Consider the following 18,338-nt stretch of genomic DNA (forward strand, 5'->3'; position numbering starts at 1 on the left):
TAAATACTAAATCAATAGTAGTTATTACGACTGATGTTGTTTGGAATTGGTAAAATTTGCTTGGAAAAAAAATATCATCAGAATATCATTGTGCCTAATAATTATACATGCGGTGTATTAAAAAGTAAAATGCAGTAGTAATATGCATTATATTTAGCTAGTATTATAATGCTCTCACTGAGTATTTATGTGGGATGGAGGGATGGAAACCATCACTGAGGTTTTACAGTAATGCTTTATCCATGAAAAGAAAAAGCAAAGCCATACTGATCAAAATGAATAAGCTCTTTAAAAATGACACACTACACTAGTAAGGAGAAAATCTGGCCCAACTGTTTGCGGATGTACCTTTTCTTTAAACCTCTAAATCACAATGAGGAACCTTCAACCTTTCACTCTCCTGCTCTCTTTCTTCTGCTCTCCCTTCTTCTCAACCTTCCTCACTTTCTCTGGAAGAGCAAATTTCTCCATTGCCTCCCTTTCAAATTCTTCCATCTCATCGTCGTCGTCTTCCTCGCTCTCCTCTCCCTCGCTGTCGCTGTCTTCTCCTTCAGCCATGTCCTCCAAAATGTCCCCCACGTCTTCCACGAACTCCCTGAACGGCATCCGATCATGAGCGAACACTCCATCTGTGAAGAACTCCTTCACCAGCTTACTGAGCTCCTCCTTCCTGGAGGCCTGGTCCTGATCCTGGAGCTTGTTCAGGTAGGACTGGAGAAGGGTCTGGAAGTCCTGCAGGCTGACGGGAGAGAGTCCCTCGACTCGAGCGCAGTCTGTCACACTGCTGCACGTCTCCCGCTGAATGTGCTCTCTCTGTTTGATCCAGTAGTTCTCATGGTCGTAATGGTGATGGGAGAACGTCTCGTCTGGTTCTCCATGCCCACATTTCTCATTGTGTTGTTTCTCCTTTTCATTGGGACTATATTTTATCTTCTTTTTCTTCTCCTCCTTTACTCCCTCTCTTGACCATTCTCTATCTTGTGACTCTCTTTGTTTCCCTTTCAAATGCTTCTCCTCTTTTTCTTTTTCATCATACTCTTTTGGAAATTCTTTGTCTCTTTTCCATTTCTTCTCTGTCTTATCACTGTGTTTTCCCTCACTCTTTTCCTTTCTCCACTCTTTTTCACCTTTCCATTCATCTTTACTTTTCTCTTTCCATTCTTTATGGTCATTCCCACCACTCCGTTTATCGCTTTTCCAGTCTTTGTCCTCTTTCCGCTCCCCTCTCTGTTGTTTCCATTCATTTTCTTCTTTCACTTTCTTGTTCCCAGTATCCTTCCATGTCTTGTCTCCCCTCCTCTCATCCGGTCCTACATGTTTGTCTTTCTTTCCCTTTTTATCTTCCTTCCATTCTTTTTTCTCCTCCCACTCCTTAAAATCTTTCTTGTCCACACTGTCTTTGCCCATTTTATAATAATCTTGTTTTTTGTCCTTTTTCCACTCTTTTCTCTCTTCTTTTCCCTTCTCTGCTTTAACTGCCTCTTGGTGGCTTTTATCTTTTTTCCAGTCTTTCTGTTCCTTAGAATGTTTTCCCTCTGTCACTCGCTCCCTACTTTCTTCGTCATCTACCTTTTTTCCACCTTTCTTCTTTTTCCATTCTTTGGCTCCCTTGCTTTGTTCCTTCTCCTCACTCTTTTTGTCCCATGTCTTTCTGGGCTTCATGTCTTGTTTTTCCGTCAGTGGTACATCACTTTTGTCTCCAGCAGAGGGCATCTGAGAAGCTGCAATGGGAGGAACAGATTCTGCTCTTCCTGGAGGAGAGTTGAGATGAAGTTTTATTCAATTTTTTAAATATATATATATATATATATATTTTTTTTACCCACAGAAAACAATACAAAATCATTGTCCCAAACATAAAAACAATTCTCACATATACATATATAAATGTTTTGGTTTATATGTTATATGATTTATAATAACATTTTTCATGTGCTTTGCATTTAAAAAAAAAAAAAATGTAGGAAATGCATGTTTTTTTTTTATAGAACGTGTTTTACCGATGGATGACAGTGCTGTCAGTTTGTGTGCGTGCGTTTACTGCACCTGTGCTCTGTGTGAGCTGTGAAACTTTAGCTCTCAGATGCTCCACTTCACTCTGTAGTGATGGCAGGGCATCCAGCTCTTTCTTTGCTCTCGCACTTTCTTCTTTCATTCTCTCGTTCTCTTGCTCCAGCTCCTTCTGAAGAGCAGGTACTCGATCTAGTTCTCCTTTAATCCTCTCATACTCCTTCTCCAGCTCTTCTCTCCTCATACGCTCTTTCTCTCCCTCCTCTGCCCGAAGTTGCACTGCTTTCAGTTCAACTTGATGTTGCTGAGTTTACAAACAGGGCAAAAAACTGAACAACAGAAACTCCAGAAACTGAACATATCCCTGCTTTTTTGTGACAAAAAAAAAAAAAAAACGATGTAAAACCAGACCTAGCCTCATTTAATATAACAATCATGCAAAAGTAAATTACAACAGCGCTTGGTCCTAGAAACCTTGAGGAACAGTATTAAAGATCATTTACATATGCACTTTTAAAGGTTCGCTAGCAGAACAAGCCTATTTACTTGTAATTGTGTTTCCCTCTCTCTGACACTTAAACTCATGGCTTCATTTGGACTTCATTTAATACAGGTCTGCACATGTCTGTACCTGAAGCTGTTGCTGTAGTACCAATATTTGCTGATCTTCTTTTGCCTGTTTGCTTAAAATATCTGGAGGCTGAAGACCAACAGGTGTGTCTTTGGAGATCTCAGGATTCAGCCACTCCTATCACAAACAGATAACCAACAGATAACATACTTGCAAAATATACATTTCAGGTCTGTAAAATCATATAAAAAAGAAGGGGAAATGAACTGACCTGATTTGTTGGGTCCTTCAGCTCTGCAACATCCATGTCTGCTTCTGAGAGGAAAACGCAGGAGATCAAGCAAATCAAGAAGAATAACATGACAACAATCACATATCAATCATTTAAAAGGCACATTGGCCAATGTGATGAAGATGAGGAGGCTAATATGAAGCCATAACACAACGTAATTGGGACTGAGAGATCACACAGAAAGCATGCGGTTCCAGCAGTGACTTGAATATAACATGCAATGTTCCGAATGAAATCGGATTAATTTCCTACTGTATGCATTATTCATCTCACTGTTGTGTCACCATATCTGATGTGGTGTTTCAATGTTTCCCAGTTGTTCAGAGTGGTTAAACCTCTGTGACATCACAGGAAGTTAAACATGCTGCACAGACCATTTCAAATGCAACTGTCAAGAGTTACTCTGCATCACAAGGCTTAGTTCAAACATAATTTAGCCAGCGCCCTGAAAACTGCAAACTCGCACCCAAAAATAAAGCTCTCATCATTTAATCACCCTTAAGTTGATCCATTCCTGTATGACTGAATTTCTTGTGATGACACAAAATGGTCTTTTAATACGTTAGTAACCAAATAGTTTCTGGGCTCCACTGACTTCCATAGTGTTTTTTTCCATACTATGAAAGTCAAAGGGGAGCAACAGCTGTTTGGTTACTAACATTCATCAAAATATATTTTTAATGTTCAACAGAAGAAAAAAACTCATACAGGTTTGAAACAACTTGATAAAAGCATTTTCATTTTTGGCTTAAATATCCCTTTAATTACATATAGTATTTAATAAGCATTATTTAACGTATTATTATTTAAATAATAATAAATAATAAGCTTTAAAAAAAATATAAATCTTATTAAAAATTGTATGTGTGTGTTTTTTTCTTGAACAAACAGTCTAGACACTGAAATGCCATGGGCATTTTAATTCATTTTATGAATATGCATTTTACAGATTAGCAAAGCTCTAAAATATTTTATCAAGGAGAAACTTTGAATAAGCATATATATACACACACACATTTTTTATTTTAATTTTTTTGTTATTCTTATCCTATCCTAAATGGAAAGGTCATGGATCATTTGAATGTTGTTGGGGACAATGAGGGGCATCAGAGTCCAAAGGCTGAGAACCAGTGGTTCATATCCAGCACATATGCAAAAGCACATGCATATTTACAACTGCAGCATCCATTCACCAGCAAATTACATTGAGCTTAAGCTTTTCATTGCTCCATTCAAACTCACACAGACACACAAACACTCTCACTCTTCCTACCATCATCTGGGTCCATGAGCATACCTGTGGAACAATACACCTCAGTCTCAGACACAGGAACATATTCAAATTCACTCTATGATATGGGCCACTGCATAAGTACTTTTGGTCACATGCACCATTTTATGACACACCATATTCAATACCACTTTGTCAAAGAGTCTTAGAAAAGTTGATTATCTCTCATAAATGTGTGGTAAATGTTCATCACACATTCTGAGTATGTAGTTCATGTAGACGTCTCTAGTGACTCACAACCTAATAACGATGGCCTAAGAGCATTGTCTTGATCCCATTTATGAAATCAAACTGAAAAAATGGGATTCAAATTTCAAAAAATAAAAATTTAAACATGGAAAGTTTTAGAATTTTGAAAAAAATGAATAAAAAGAAATAACTCAAACCATTATGTTGACATTATACTATTAGTACTTACACATTATATATATATATATATATATATATATATATATATATATATATATATTTATTTTTATTTTTTTTACATTTACATTTATCAGACACTTTTATCCAAAGCGACTTACAGTGCATTCAGGCTAACAATTTTTTTTACCTAACGTGTACCCCTGGGAATCAAACCCACAACCTTTTGCGCAACTAAAGCAATGCTCTACCACTGAACCTCAGTGGTATATAAATATGCTGAATATGGTAATTAAGTATATTTAGCAATAATTATTAAAGTGACATTTATTATTTAATTGTTTGAATATGCTAAGATCTGGATTTCTTGAATACAGCGATCTGTTTTTCATATGATTTAATTCAAGAGTGTGAAAACTAGCGACCTGATGCTCACCAGAGAAGAAAATGGTCCCTAGTCCAAGAAGAATTACAGCTGCAATGATGCACTTGTTCAAAGAAAAGACTGTTTCCTCTTCTCTTTGAGGTGGCTGAAAATCTTCCTCCTCCCCATCTTCATCATCTTCTGCCTTAGTCTTGTCCAAAGAGCCCAGGTGGGAGATTTTTCTCTTTCTTAAACCATCCCCCTCCTTCCCGTTTGTTTCCAACACTTCTTTAGACTCTAAACAGAAAAGGGGCACATGATTATTGGGAAGTATTCAGTAAGTGTTAGAAAAATACACAACTGCATTGCAATTGACAAAAACATGCCTTTTTCCAGCTGGTTAGTGCAGCAATCAAATTGCTATTTTGTTTTTAAATAGTTTAAAGTGGCTTTTATGGATGCTTCATATAATAGCTAACATTCTTTGCAAGAGTAGGACATGAACATCCTTATTTGGCCCTGAAACATATTATTAAGCATTCACTATTCTCTGATTGTAGGGTTAGGGTTGTCTGGAGAATCAAGGCCACGCTCGTATACTGAGACCGAGGCTCTATTTCTGGAACTCCTCACGGTCACGTCATCAGTCTGGTCTGCAGCTTCAGTGATCCAGCATTAAACTCTTCTCAAGACACATTAGCAAGATGACTAAAACATGCCACACTGAAGCATCTGCAAGCTAAATTATCAAACATTTACAAAACCATTCAAACGCTTGGGGTCAGAAAGATTTTATAAAATAAAACATTTATTCAGCAAGGAAGCATTCATTTAAACAAAAGTGACATTTATAATGTTACAAAAGATTCACATTTCAAATAAATGTGTTTTTTGTAACTTCTAATCATTCTTTTAATGTTCTAATCTAATCAAACAATTCTGAAACAAATCACAGTTTTTACAAAAATACTAAGCACCACAACTTTTTTCAACATCGATAATAATAAGAGGTGTTTCTCGATCTCAAAATCAGCATATTTTGGAATGATCATGTGACACTGAAAACTGTGTTAATGGCTGCTAAAAATTCAGTTTTGGTATCACAGGAAAAACGAACACTTCAAATTAGATTAAAATAGAAATCAGTTTAATATATTAAAATATAAAAATTTTAGGATATCACTTTATGTATTTTTGACCATTTAAATGCAGCCTTGGTGAGCGTAAGAGACTAGCTGTGACTTTAAAAAAAAATTAATATTCTTACTGAGCATAATCTTTTGAATTGTAGTGTATGCTGATGTGTCACACAAGCTACTAAAAGTACCAGGGCCAAAGTCTTCCTTTGATTCTGCTGTAGTCTCATGCCTTTCTTCAAATTACACAAAAGAGCATACATTTCCAAATGACAAACACTGACACACAATTTTACACCGTTTAAAAAGATTTGGGAAATAAAAACTAAATCTGTAGTGTTTTCATGATGCAGGTACAAGCAAATTTTCATCTTAAGAAAAAGAGCGAAAAACAAGAGAGGATGATGCATCTGAAATGTAATCAGATCGGACACACTGTATTTATATATAAATTTAAAACCATAAACAGAAAATCAAGCTGTCAAGCTGCCACCAGTCATCATGCAAGTCCATTATTATTCCATAACAGACCTGCCAGCTGCAGTTAAGCTCCGTTTTGACCACCACCAACACTTTAAAGATATATACAGAACTTAAACACAGATACATACAGACAACAAATATTAAAAACAAACTCGTTCAAAATCAAATTAACAGAAAAATAGATATAAAGGTAAAAAGGTATGTGACATGATCTCTCACCTTCATCCGATTGAAACCAGTCTCTTTCCTGACACACTGAAGCAGGAAGTGGTCTTGATCCAGAGGTAGGACTTATGTGAGTGTAAGAGTCCGAGAATGAATCGACATCAGCAGTGGAAGTAACTGGGCTCTCTGAAACACCTTGTTTCTCACGGTCAGGGGTCCAGGAGCTGATGTCCTCAACAGTGGCACCGACAGAGCTAGGCTTTTCACTGACATGTGCTGCATTCAGCTGGGCCCGACCGTCACTCGTCTCTGGAGACATTACCTGCTTAACATTTTGGTAGATTTAGTTACTATTTTACATTAAAAAAGGATGACTAAATGACAGTTTCATTTTTTTGGCTGACCTAAATGTCTTATAGTAAAATAGGTTATGGCCTTCAGGGTTTTAGATCATCTGAAGCGTTTATTTGAGGAAGGACACCTGAGATAGCTCTGGAGGCTTGGACTCATGGGTGAGAGCTGGGTCAGACTGCATCTGTGTGGATGTCTCTGTCTCCAGCTGGTGAGCAGATGCTTCAGAGGAGTGCTTCTCCAGGTCACTGTGGGCCTCCGGTGAGGGCTCAGGTGCTTTTGACATCTGCCCCTCGACCTTAAGATCTTCGGCTACATGACCCACATTCTCAACTCCAGACTCCTGCACAAGAAAGTGCCTCTGTCAAACAAACCTAATCTCATACATAATTTGAGGATTTCTTTGGCACAATACCCTACAAAGTGAGTATTAAACAAGCTTAAAAATATACTTAAAAAATGTGAAGGATTTTTAAAAATGTTGAAGGAGTTTCACCTTTAAAAAAATAAATAAATATATATATATATATATATATATATATATGTAATGTAATTATTATTATTATTATATTACTACAACTACTACAAATATAATTAATCATTAGATTCATAAATGATGTTTTCCTGAAGTTTTACCACACTAACCTGGCCTTGTTTTTTTTATTATGATATCAGGACATCAATTAATACCATTTTCCCCATATGAGTGTATATATTACTATGATTATTACAAACATCATGAGTTCTTGATTATACTACATAAATACTATGCCTTCATTAATTACTCATAAGTACCACACCCATATAAACAGAAGATGTGTATTCAAGTCACTGCATGTATGAATTTGCATATTAGGTTTGAACAAATTGACAGATAAAATGTAATTTCATTGATGCTTGTATCAGGATATATATGCAATAACATGAACATTTTCAGACCACAGAGACTTCTACCCAGGCCTCTGACACTGAAACACACCTTTACCTCCGGAGTAAGAAGAGTCCAGCTGTTGCCATTGGCACTGTTGCTGTTTTCAGACATTGCCCCCTACTGGCTCCGTCCAGCAACTGAAAAACACCAGCACATTAGACAATAAAATTTAAGAGTCATCTTTATCGTGGGTTGAGTTTCATTGCATGGGTCCAAAATGTTAAAATGTAGAAGTAAAGGATATGTAAAGGACCTTGAGCACGTACAGAACTAATGTATTTGCATTAGGGGTGTGACGACGATCCCCTTGCACAGACCTAAAAAATATATTTGCATTACACTTGCCCTTTCACCAGTGGTGGTATGTAAGATATTATGTTCACATCAGGCAAGCAGGCGCGTGATTAACGGGAAAATGACGCAGTGTAGTCTTTATCCAGTCATAAAAACAGAACTCACAGTTTAATGCGGAATGTCATGGAATTTGTCACATTTTTAACTGATTAATAAAACAAAAGTAGGTCATTACACTTAAATCAAATAACGATATGTACCTTATATGCAAATATAAAGCCGCAAAAGTCGATTTAAAGTGAATCCTGCATGTTTTCCATGTCTCTGTTAATGAATGGCGCAGACATGCGTTTCATTTACTACACACAGAAGCCTGTGTGACGCTCGCGGTGATTTCAGTTTCTGTCGTCTCACTAAATGAGGACATAAACACAAGAACAACATCTCCAGAACTACTCTGAGAGTCACTTCATGATCATTTCCCGTTTGATTTGAGTAAAACTAGTGTCATATCACATACACAGAACTGTAAAGGTATTAGCGGCAATCCGTCAAAAAAATAAATAATAAAAAAGTCTGGGACTATTTTCTTTTGCAGATTGTACACAGCCTTTTACCACGTCTGCTACTACTAAAATAAAAAACATACATTATTTTTTAAGGATTAAATCACACAACATTTCTTCCATGTTTTAATTTGAATAGTAAATAGTGTTTGCCATGAAATAAAGTTTGCTTAATTTTCAATAATTAAATGATAAATGAAATTAATGTTTTATGCCTTCATTTGATGACCAGAAAAATGTAAATACACAACACAAAATATCTGAGGGAAACATTCATAAGTTGTTTATACATTCAAATAATTAGACATGCTAATACACAGAATTTGGTGATTTTAATTAATTAGACATGATTTTTAATTAATAAAATGTAACTATTAAAAAGGAGTTGAGAAAAATGTAAACTAAAAAAAAAAAATAATTTTGAAAAATCAAACGAAATTTATGAAAAAATCTAATGGATTTCATCCCTCAGCCTGGCTGCATCCCCAGTTTGGGAACCAATGCTTTATGCTTTTTAATTGATACATTAATTGTGTTTATTATATATATTTTTTATTATAGTGGAAATCAATTTACTAAATAATAAACTTGACTGACTGCTTAACTTCCACTTTAAATGGATATTTGTGTTGTTTATTTATTATTATTATTATTTATTATTATTGATTATTTATAATTTTTGTGCAATTACTTGCCTGTCAGTTGACTTTGCGGCAAAACCTTCTGCAGTATTTACATGTTGTTTGTTACTGCATAACAATTATTAAAAATAGATGTTTAATTTCATAAAGTACAAATAGATTTTGTGTTTTTCAGTTGAATAAAAGACAATTTTCCCCTATATATTTCATCATTGGGAATTTCTTAAAAATAAAAAAAAGTCTAAAAATCTTGTATCGTTCTCGTTGACCCAGTCTCGTGGGATAAGCGTCTCGTCACACCCCTAATTTGCATACATCACATATGCTGGAAAAGCTGGAGCTGCAGTGAAAGAGTTTTTCCTTCATTAGTATTATTCTTGTGTTGTCCCATTAGCTACACCAACAGCTCCCTGGCTGGCAAATATTTTTGCAAAGAACTGTGCAACTAAGGATGTCAAGTGAAACAGTCCTGAAGGCATTAATGCAGGAGAGAATGGTGGAGTTATACACATACAGACAGCACTGAAAAAAACTAAGCAATGGACCTACAGTGCTCACTACCAGAAAACCGAGAAAGACGTGAGCTACTTTTCCAAGTGGGTCAAAGACTAGTAGCCATTTCGATGAATTACAACACCGTATTCAAACATTCTTACATTTGTGCTAAATCTTTTGAATATAAAGTAGATCGGAATATTAAATAGGTCTGGCCGAAATGGTGAATCTTCCATGAAAATTGCAAAAATGATAGAGGCCTAATCACCGACATACCACTTTGTGACACACTTCACTCTTTAATAAGGATCTTTTTCCTTTCGCAGTAATTTGGGTCTGCTAATAATGTGGCTCCCATGAGAGTTTTTTTTTCTCTTCAATGTAGCCATGAGCCATGAGAGTTGAGGATATAGAAGAATGTCTGAAATAGATAACGCTATAAATAACACAGAAAGAAGCACAAAGTGCACCAATAAGGTATTATCCAGGACGATTCTATTACAAAAACTGAAAATACAGATGAAATATATTAAATTAAAAAAAAATAATGATAAATGTTTATTAAAGTTATTTTACTTAACTTTATCACACTTATAGTTCACAGACAAGAGCTTAGCTTTATTAAGCTGCCTAAAATACTGACAAAACTGCAGCTGCAACTACTTGCTTAAAAAAAATCATTTTTGAAAGCTTTATGAGGTTGGAAGATGTTCCATATTAACGTAATACAATTATGAAGAACTTTTTAGCAATAATTATTGTATTATACACGATAATATAAATTATTGCTTATTTTACAGAAGCAACAATAACTGTATGTTGTTTTGGGGGAAATTATGACTGATTACGATGTTACATTTTTTTAATTGTTAAACCAGTTGAGATCAGTTTTTGTTTTTTATAAAAACGAAAAGCTTCATTAGGTCCTCTGTGCCTCTCTTATCTCTCCCATCATCTCCTCCGACACAAAATGCCCACACAAGGACACATCTCACGTCATGAGAATATCAGCATAATTATGATTTCCATGCGTCATATATCGCATGTTCTCTGTGTGTTTGTATGTTACACGGATTCTAGACGTCTGTGTACATTTTAAGCAGACAAATTCAAAAGGGGAGTGTTCAATAAAACCCACAAGGCAAATGTCGAAGTCGCACTTTACATACACATGCCGGAAATATAGAAGAAACAAGCACAAGCTTCATGTATGCCATGTGAGTTTGGCTAAATAGGAAAAATGTTTAAAAGTATTAAAAGAGAAGCATACCTGGTAACGCTGAAGGACCTTTCGCCTTTAACAACGCTTTAATTTCCACCACTCTCTCGTGTCTTGTGCAAAGTTGCAAACTCAAGTGTGCAGTTTTGCTGACAGGCGTTCGAGCTCGAAAGTTTTTCACCAATCAGTGCTTGCCATTGAGCTATGTCCCGCCCACATGCTGCGTTCTCCACCAATGACAGCATACTTTATCTTCCGCCCTTCAATGCACACTTTTGTTTTGTGACTGACAAACGCAGGTGACATGAAAATGAGCAGCATGTGCTCAAACAAATGGGGAAAGGATCCTTACAAAACTGACAAACGCAGGTGACATGAAAACGAGGAGCATGTGCTCAAACAAATGGGAAAAGGACAACAAACCTCCATCCATTTGTATTAGACTTGATAAGATGGAGAGGGTGTTCTTTAAATAAGACTTTAATATACAGCAGTATCATTTGTGTGCTTTGTTGTTATTTGAAAATTTTATAGATTCAAAATCAGTTTCAAGAGCAGAACGTCCTAATAACAGGAAATTGTGTTTGTGATGCTCTTCAATTGCTTATAGTTACTAATGTATCCTTATTTCAGTTGTTGTTTCTTATTGAACTTTTGTGTTTTTTAAATTCATTTAAAAAACCTCACTATAATTTTTTAGTAGTTGTATATAATCGTAATATAGATCTAAAATGAGCCTAGACTTTTGATAGTCTGACCTGAGCCATATTCATGGACCCTTGTTTTATGCTTATAACTTTTTTGTCATGGATCAGTAAGCAAACACTTTGAAAACCCAATCTGCATAATATAAAACCACAAAATAAGCAGTTGTATAAAATGGCATACCCACCACCCAAGACACACTAGCACTGCAGTTAATAGATTTGCATGAGCAAGCATAACCTATCCACCCCCCCCCCCCCCACCAAACTCTATAGATAAGTGACTCTAAACTGGCGTTTAGTGTAATGCCTCAGTTTACAATATTTATTTGCATAGATCATCTGATATGCTATCTGTTTTCAGCATGTATTATAACACAATTTGTATACATTTGTGTAAAATGTTTGATATGTATTCTAACACATACTTATGGCATACTGTATCTGTTGCATTTGTATTCACAAATGAAATGTGCTTCTTGGTAGTGCAGTAATGTCTTTACACAAACTATTAGGCCCACATTATACAGTCATAGTTTGTACCTTAAGTTTTAAACCAAATAAAAATCCTCAATACCTTTTTTTGTGAGCCATTTAAAAAGACAATCTTTTTTTTTTTTTTTTTTTTTTTATTGTACAATTTTCTCAAACAGTGTCATTTAAAACATGTTTAAATACCACCAGAATGTTGACAGGGACGTGGTCTATATTCCTCATATGAAGCCTGTGTGCATTGCTACAGCATTGCTACAGCAGCCTCTAATATCTGTGAGGCATGAGTGTTTATGCATAAGTGAAGAGATCTGGATTCAGGCCAAAGCATCAACACATCTGTGATGAATCATCCACCAGCTTAAAAGCACTGAAAAAAGAAACATCATAAATATCACTGTACAGCTGTTTGAAATATCACCTGACGATTAACCCACTAATTTAGTAATATGAAATGCATTTAGGCTTCAAATTAATAGATTCACGAGATTTCTTTCAGTTGCATAGGGCGCCCTCTAATGGTAACATCACTAGATAGCACACACTTACTCAAGGTCGAGGCTAAATGTGAGCCTTCTTAAATTCTTAAATAATCTATATAAATTGCCATTCGAGTTTTTTCAACATTAACCTCATATAGCTTAGAAAAAGTTTATTAGTTAGTTATCGTTTACTTAAATCAAATTAAAATGATTAAAATCGTATATATCGTATATATATATATATACAGTACAGACCAAAAGTTTGGACACACCTTCTCATTCAAAGAATTTTCTTTATTTTCATGACTATGAAAATTGTAGATTCACACTGAAGGCATCAAAACTATGAATTAACACATGTGGAATTATAAATGGAATTATATACATAACAAAAAAGTGTGTACACATCTGAAAATATGTCATATTCTAGGTTCTTCAAAGTAGCCACCTTTTGCTTTGATTACTGCTTTGCACACTCTTGGCATTCTCTTGATGAGCTTCAAGAGGTAGTCACCTGAAATGGGCTTCCAACAGTCTTTAAGGAGTTCCCCGAGAGATGCTTAGCACTTGTTGGCCCTTTTGCCTTCTGTCTGCGGTCCAGCTCACCCCTAAACCATCTCGATTGGGTTCAGGTCCGGTGACTGTGGAGGCCAGGTCATCTGGCGCAGCACCCCATCAATCTCCTTCTTGGTCAAATAGCCCTTGATGCCTTCAGTGTGACTCTACAATTTTCATAGTCATGAAAATAAAGAAAACTCTTTGAATGAGGTGTGTCCAAACTTTTGGTCTGTACTGTATATATATATATATATATATATATACAGTACAGACCTGTGTTTCTGGTCCCATCAAAGTTCATGTACTAAAATTACTATTACTATTATATACACAAACAAACACACACACACACACACACACACACATATTAAATAAATACTATAAAATAATTCATACTAAAACACTGATTGTTATTAGATGGTAATTTGGCAAACATAAAATTATAGTTTTTTTTTTTTTAATTATAAATTATTATAAATAAAAAGATATGTTTTACCTTTTTCTTAGTCCAGCATCTCTTTGATGCACCAGCAGCAGAGCAGGAAGTAGAGGCACTCTTTAAGAGACTGGATAACTCCATAAGCCACATTCCCTCCCAGCAGGTTCTTGCCATGGCCCATCCTCAGAGCTGCATCTCTCAGGTTTTGGCCCAGTGAGGGGGGCATGGCCTGGGGCAGAGGACGCTGTGGGTGCATCTCACGCCACCGCTCCACGGTCGACTGGAGAGCGCGAGCGATACTCGAAGGGAGGAACTGGAAGAGACCAGGCCAGGTCCTTGTTTGCCGCTGCGCGTCGTGGGTCTCCACTTTTTCCTTCAACCGTAACGTCTCTTCAGATGAAACCCTGGAGCGAACTGACTCCTGTGTGTTGTGGGATACACGGACCCAGTGCCCCCAGCAAAACGGATTTTATTCAGCTCTGGAAAATGCCAGCTAACTGTTCACCTCCTATTGCACAATGGCCTCACAACATCTCTCATCTACCTATTGTTCACCTCTAATTCCTCTACTGTGCAGTGAAAGGACCTGAATAACTGTCAAAATATTCCACACAGTGCGCAAACAAATACAATTCTTTTTCTGTTATAATATTATGAGTGTGAAAATGAATGATTAACGTGATTAATCTTGAAGAACAATCACAGCAATAAAATTCTGAGATCTGGGTCCACAAACCCCATGAGCAATAGATTTATGTTTATTAATTAACTTAAAACTGATCTAGATAAAAAAACAAAGGTAATAGGCAATAGGTGAAATAAAACGCACCAAGGAAGGTGAATGATATATGTTTTTTTATATGTAATCTATCATTTGATACAGGTGTAAACATTATGTTTTACCCAAAGAACAACAACATAAAAAGAATAATTAAAATAATCAAAAACATGTATTTAAAAAAAGAAGCAACATATATATAGGCAAACAAGAATAAAGCCTTTGGCTTAGAAAATAGCAACCAACCAACCACAACACAAAAGTCATCATTACCACAATAACAGGAAGTGTTTCCATGCAACAAAAGGCCGCTGTGAAATATGAAAATGAGCAAACAGTTTAGTGGCGAGTGAGAGTTGTAAAAGCTAGATTGTTCCAGATCATTCCAGCCCTGCGTATGTATGCATCCACACACACAGACTCATAAACACACTTTGTTTAAACTCCATTAGCAGTTAGGGGCCAGATCCGTGATGCTATCAGCACATAAAAAGTCTGACGTCAAATGATTAAAAAACCCATTCAATGCATTCATTTGAATTACAACAGGCTACAACTCACATTAGCATGAAGGCTGGTCGCATACAGTTGCGGCTGGGATCCATCTGGATTTATAATGTGAAATGAATGTTGACCACGGACTCAAAATCTACAAGTTACATCCATTAAAAAGACTAAAAATAAAACCGTTGCCCATTTCAGATTCATAATGCATCCAGATAAGGGTCTTTGTACATCTAAGCAAATCCTCATTCATTTACATAGATTTGTGTGATAAACAACAAGTGATTGCATTGTCTTCAGAAGAGCATGTCAAATCTTACACCTTTATGTTTTCTCACCCAGTACAGTCCTGTGAGCTTGCAAATTCCCATTTGACACAGATCCACAGAGTAATGATCTATGAGCACAGGCAAAGCTTATTTACATGTTCTTTTACAGGGCATCTAATGTTGGTTTCTAAATGAGAGATAGAGAGATAAAGTGTTTAAGCAACATAATGGAATACCCACAGACCAGAACTAAACTCAGCACAATAAGAACAGCATAGCAGAATTAACATGCCAAAGAAAATGAAGACTGCTTTCCCAAAACCTGCACTGAACCGGACTATACTTGAGTCGTTTTTGCAGTTGATTATATTTTCAGTTGTGTCTTTTCCAGAAAAGAAAGTGTCATGGTTACCTATAGAATCACAAAAAGTGACTGTGTTTTTTTGTTTTTGTTTGTTTTCTCTCGGTGTGTCTGTGTTCGGTAAAAAAAGGCACAATCAATATTAGAGCAAACAAAGATGAAAAAAAGTGGTTTCCTGTTTGTGGCTTCAACAGAAACTGAACTTCAGAATTAATTCGGAGTGCTTTTCCTCTTCCTGGTGGTGTGTTGTTCAAATTCAAAGTGATTAAAGTGAACCTCTAAAAAGGATGCATGTATTATAATACACATCATATCCTCCTCCTTACGCTTTCTCTTATAACTCAAGTCTCCGAACGTACAGAAGCAGCTGACACCTCGATACACGTGAAGATCGATTGTCAATGTGAACAGATGTCCACAAGAAAAAGATAAAGAAAAATAGAGCCTCCATTTCCCAGAATAAAACCATCCCGATGATGTCGTCAGCTGATCAAGATGACATCACCGGGACAAATATAGAGATTCTTTGTTAAAATTACATCATAAGAAGGCTTCAATCAGATCTCAAACCTCAGACCTTCAGTCCTATTCCCATATCCACTGATTGCACTTTTTTTTCTCGTCCCTTTTGTCCCAAGCTGATATATGGAGAGGGAACGTTCCCTTTTTTGTTGTCTCTCATAACGGGCAGCATAAGTGCCTCTTACCGCCTGCTCATTTGCATAAGGAAAAATCCACACAGCATCCGTGCTGCTAAAGCTTTCACATATGTTCAGGGCTCTTTCCAAATGACCAAAATTCCCAAATTTTTTTTTGGGGGGGGTCAGGCTCGGAATTCTGTAAAGGGTATTGTGAAGGTGGAAATAAGAGGCATTTTGTGTGGTTTCCCTTGGTGGGAAAATTGGGAAAGTGATTCCGGTGGGAATTGCGTATTCGCTGTGAAAGGCGATGTCTGTGATTGGAGAATGAGCTCTGTATTCTCTTTAAAGTTTTGCATATTCATCGAACAGTCTCACAAGATTTCCAAACGACCGCAACAAAAAGCTCTACGATCAACAAGAAGCTTGAGTCTTTGGATTTGGCCCACTGCACCAGATGTGAATCTTTAGAGTGCTACAAAGGTTCTGCAATTGCAGTACATTCACATCAGCTCTCGACTCGAAGAATGCCCGGGCCTGTTGCCATGGTTACAGGTTCAAGATATGATGTCGTGTTTGGGAAGTGATGTCACATCCATTACGCATCTGCGTTTGGCTTTTTGTAATCGCGTATTTCAGGCGACATGTCGTTTAGTCCTTGAGTAGAATGATTGAGGTGGTTGATGCGGTTTCTGTAAATATATGATTAGCTTACACTCCCAGTTGTAAAAACAGTTTTTTTCTCTAATAGAGTCTGGCAAAAAAGTAGGAAAGGGAGGAGTTTTTTCTCTTAAATGTGTGGTGGAGAACACTTTTTCTTTTCAAGCACGGCGATCAACTGGCTGCTGTAGACACACCTCACTTCCTGCCGAGATGATTGGCAGCCGGTTGTCCATGTGATAGCTAATCAAGTGACTGACGCTCTCGAAGCGGTGGTCTTTGGTGCGCACCTATGGGAGTTAAACATAGGTTAAAGAATTATGTTTTGATAAGGGGAAAATGCTTATAGTGTGATGTATTTTATCATATCACTCACCACTCCCTCTGGATCCACCAGAAGCAGGTGTTTGGCTTGGCCGCCCTGCTGTCCAGTGAGGACGTACTGGCCTGGTGTGGTGCCTGACTCCCGCACCAGGAAGTCTCCATCCTTGGTCAGGAGTCTTTCGGCCTGCCTGCGGCTTAGAGGCCCGTGGAACCAGGGCTCTTTCTGCAGCTGCTCTGCCAGAGAGGGCGCCACTGCACCCGACACACCTAAAGCAGCATCGAACGGCTCTAAAAGATAGAGCACCAACATTTTATTTTCAAAGAAATTAAATAAAAAATAAAAAAAAAACTTTCATTTTATTCCATCAGATATTAAATACTTTCATTTACCAAGGATGAATTAAATTGATCCAAGTCACAGTAAAGACTTTTTGCATTATTGCAAAGAAAATTTCAGTTACAAATAATAATCTTTCCATAATAAAAATCCTAAAAAAAAAAAAGTTATAATGAAAACACTTATTTTACTTATAACAATTAATGTTTCTTGAGCAGCAAATCAGCATATGTGAATAATTTCTAAAGCATTCAAAACTTTTGAATGCCCTTTATGTAAATATTAATGTTAAATATATCAAAATATTAATAGTTACATTTTAACATATCAATGAAAATAATACAAATTAAGTTTTAAAATTGAAATAAAACAGAAAGGTCTAAAACAGCAAATAATGCTTTCACTGATTTTAAACAGATTTGTACTGTATGTTATTGTTATATTAATGCACAGAAAAAAAATCTTCCTTGTGTTAATGTAGTGAAAAATAAAGTGGAGTACATGCTTTAATGATGATTCAGTAAATTTTTACAGATTTTTACTCTGATAATGGAAACAAGTTAAATCACCATTTTTCGCCATTTTTGAGCAAATACATGAATATCAAGACATGCATT

General features: G+C 36.3%; 3 protein-coding genes across 13 annotated transcripts in view; all 3 read right to left on the bottom strand.

The window, feature by feature from the left end:
- Positions 1 to 216: 216 nt before the first annotated feature.
- LOC132158360 (pre-B-cell leukemia transcription factor-interacting protein 1-like) lies at positions 217 to 11,360 on the bottom strand. Of its 7 annotated transcripts, none has more exons than XM_059567742.1 (10): positions 11,227 to 11,360; positions 8,015 to 8,097; positions 7,160 to 7,372; positions 6,733 to 7,003; positions 4,967 to 5,191; positions 4,147 to 4,170; positions 2,853 to 2,896; positions 2,642 to 2,758; positions 2,047 to 2,314; positions 217 to 1,751 (listed from the first exon to the last, which is right to left on the bottom strand). In XM_059567742.1, exons 2-10 carry the CDS (start codon positions 8,069 to 8,071, stop codon positions 385 to 387), a joined length of 2,586 nt encoding a protein of 861 aa, XP_059423725.1. In that variant the 5' UTR covers positions 8,072 to 8,097; positions 11,227 to 11,360; the 3' UTR covers positions 217 to 384. The 7 variants fall into 7 exon arrangements, with proteins under 7 accessions (XP_059423725.1, XP_059423723.1, XP_059423724.1 ...); XM_059567740.1 differs by having other exon boundaries at positions 6,733 to 7,000; positions 8,009 to 8,097; XM_059567741.1 differs by having other exon boundaries at positions 2,853 to 2,893; positions 8,009 to 8,097.
- A 1,116-nt stretch (positions 11,361 to 12,476) lies between these two features.
- Positions 12,477 to 14,389, bottom strand: LOC132158363 (lens epithelial cell protein LEP503-like). The gene is made up of 2 exons (XM_059567751.1): positions 13,908 to 14,389; positions 12,477 to 12,741 (listed from the first exon to the last, which is right to left on the bottom strand). Exon 1 carries the CDS (start codon positions 14,104 to 14,106, stop codon positions 13,915 to 13,917), a length of 192 nt encoding a protein of 63 aa, XP_059423734.1. The 5' UTR covers positions 14,107 to 14,389; the 3' UTR covers positions 12,477 to 12,741; positions 13,908 to 13,914.
- A 298-nt stretch (positions 14,390 to 14,687) lies between these two features.
- shc1 (SHC (Src homology 2 domain containing) transforming protein 1) overlaps positions 14,688 to 18,338 on the bottom strand; it is a 41,874-nt gene continuing 38,223 nt past the window's right edge. For all 5 annotated transcript variants that reach the window (XM_059567748.1, XM_059567750.1, XM_059567749.1 and 2 more), the window contains 2 exons: positions 17,437 to 17,672; positions 14,688 to 17,350 (listed from right to left, as the gene is read on the bottom strand). In XM_059567748.1, coding sequence (XP_059423731.1) covers positions 17,222 to 17,350; positions 17,437 to 17,672 — 365 coding nt within the window. In that variant the 3' untranslated portion in view covers positions 14,688 to 17,221. The remainder of the gene's footprint in view (positions 17,351 to 17,436; positions 17,673 to 18,338) is intronic.

Source organism: Carassius carassius, chromosome 15 (genome assembly GCF_963082965.1).
Source record: "Carassius carassius chromosome 15, fCarCar2.1, whole genome shotgun sequence".
NCBI classification, from domain to species: Eukaryota; Metazoa; Chordata; class Actinopteri; order Cypriniformes; family Cyprinidae; genus Carassius; species Carassius carassius.

Coding starts and splice junctions, on each gene's coding strand:
- LOC132158360 (XM_059567739.1), bottom strand. CDS start 8,071: ATGTCTGAAAACAGCAACAGTGCCAATGGCAACAGCTGGACTCTTCTT. Junction 7,373..8,008: donor TTCTTACTCCGGAGGTAAAG/GTGTGTTTCAGT, acceptor TTTCTTGTGCAG/GAGTCTGGAGTTGAGAATGT. Junction 1,752..2,046: donor ACAGCTCACACAGAGCACAG/GTGCAGTAAACG, acceptor ACTCTCCTCCAG/GAAGAGCAGAATCTGTTCCT.
- LOC132158363 (XM_059567751.1), bottom strand. CDS start 14,106: ATGCACCCACAGCGTCCTCTGCCCCAGGCCATGCCCCCCTCACTGGGC.